General features: G+C 31.4%; 1 protein-coding gene across 3 annotated transcripts in view; it reads left to right on the forward strand.

The window, feature by feature from the left end:
* The window catches only part of LOC102679411 (odorant receptor 4-like), a 5,385-nt gene that overhangs the window by 2,793 nt on the left and 1,228 nt on the right, over positions 1–1,364 (forward strand). Inside the window, exon 1 of one of the 3 annotated variants that reach the window (XM_031510243.1) lies at positions 693–1,364. This exon is cut by the window's right edge and continues 176 nt beyond it. The exons of the other annotated variants lie outside the window; for them this stretch is intronic. Within the exon in view, the coding sequence (XP_031366103.1) occupies positions 726–1,364 (639 nt within the window). The 5' untranslated portion in view covers positions 693–725. Of the gene's footprint in view, positions 1–692 lie in introns of those variants that run through there. 3 annotated transcript variants of the gene reach the window in all.

Below are 1,364 nucleotides of genomic sequence, written 5' to 3' on the forward strand. Positions count from 1 at the left end.
AACGTATATCGTATTTCATTTTTATACTATACAATCATAATCTTCATATATTATAATTTAAAACTGATCATGATAAATCACAATATTCTATAATCAATTTACAATATTTTAAATAGGATATCATAAATTTTATACCTTGCAAGTAATTACCGTATATTTTAAAATTGATATAGTTGAAATTCATTGATGGCGTCTGATTCATCTATTCCTTTGTTGATCGTTTGTTAATTTTATCAAATGTCTGAAACCTGAAACATATCAAAACATAATATGTATATCTGATAAATACTCAAGTTTTAAACATATGTGATCTTTTACCTCATCTTTAAAAGAAATATAAACAATTTTAAACCACAACTTTTTAAAAATAGAAATAAAAATAATATAATTTTTTTTCTATATTTTAAAAATTCTATTTTCAAGATTATTCATCACATTTCATTTTTAAGTACAATACTACGAATACCTTATAAATTTCATTTCGCGATGATAAACAATAAATCGCTATAATAATCGCGCATTGTTTATTCCCACGACAGCTATCAATAACTCTCAACTCTATACATTCGTATATAACACTGCAACAAGTTGCGGAGACCGACATGAGACTAGACATATCGATTCTATAATTATACAAAAAAATTCTTCGCGCAAGCGTTGTACAACTATATCCATGCTTCATTCATGGAAAATATTCGATTCAGTCGTATTTGCGAGTAGCCACGATGATCGACAAGTTTGTACCGATCAAACAGAACAATCACAATCTCAGCAACTATAGTGTACAGTTAAATCGGTGGTTTTTGAAATCAATAGGCGCATGGCCTTCATCTTCATCTACCACAAAACTCGAGAAAATTATTTCTTTCGTTTTAATTATTTGGTGTTATTGTTTTATATGTTTCACCGTAATTCCTTGCCTATTGCACGTGATCTTGGAAGATGACAGTTTTCATGAGAAATTGAAAGTGCTCGGTCCACTGAGTCATTGGTTGGTAGGTGGTATTAATTATACCACGTTGTTACTACGGAACAAAGAGATACGGTATTGTATTGAACATATGCAGAGAGATTGGGAAATCGTAAGGAAAATGGAAGATCAACAAGTAATGATAAAACATGCAAAGATAGGCCGTTACATAACTATGTTCTGCACAGCTTTTATGCAAGGTGGCGTTTTGTCCTATTGCGCGGTGACTGCATTCTCCACGCAAACTATTGAGATCGGAAATGAAACCAGAATTGTACATATGATACCTTGTAGAGTATACAAAAAATTAATCGCGGCTGATACAAGTCCCACAAATGAAATCGTTATTGCATCACAATTCGTGTCCGGATTCATTGTAAATTCGAGTGCAGTT

Source organism: Apis dorsata, unplaced genomic scaffold (assembly GCF_000469605.1).
Source record: "Apis dorsata unplaced genomic scaffold, Apis dorsata 1.3 scaffold_217, whole genome shotgun sequence".
Classification (NCBI taxonomy): Eukaryota; Metazoa; Arthropoda; class Insecta; order Hymenoptera; family Apidae; genus Apis; species Apis dorsata.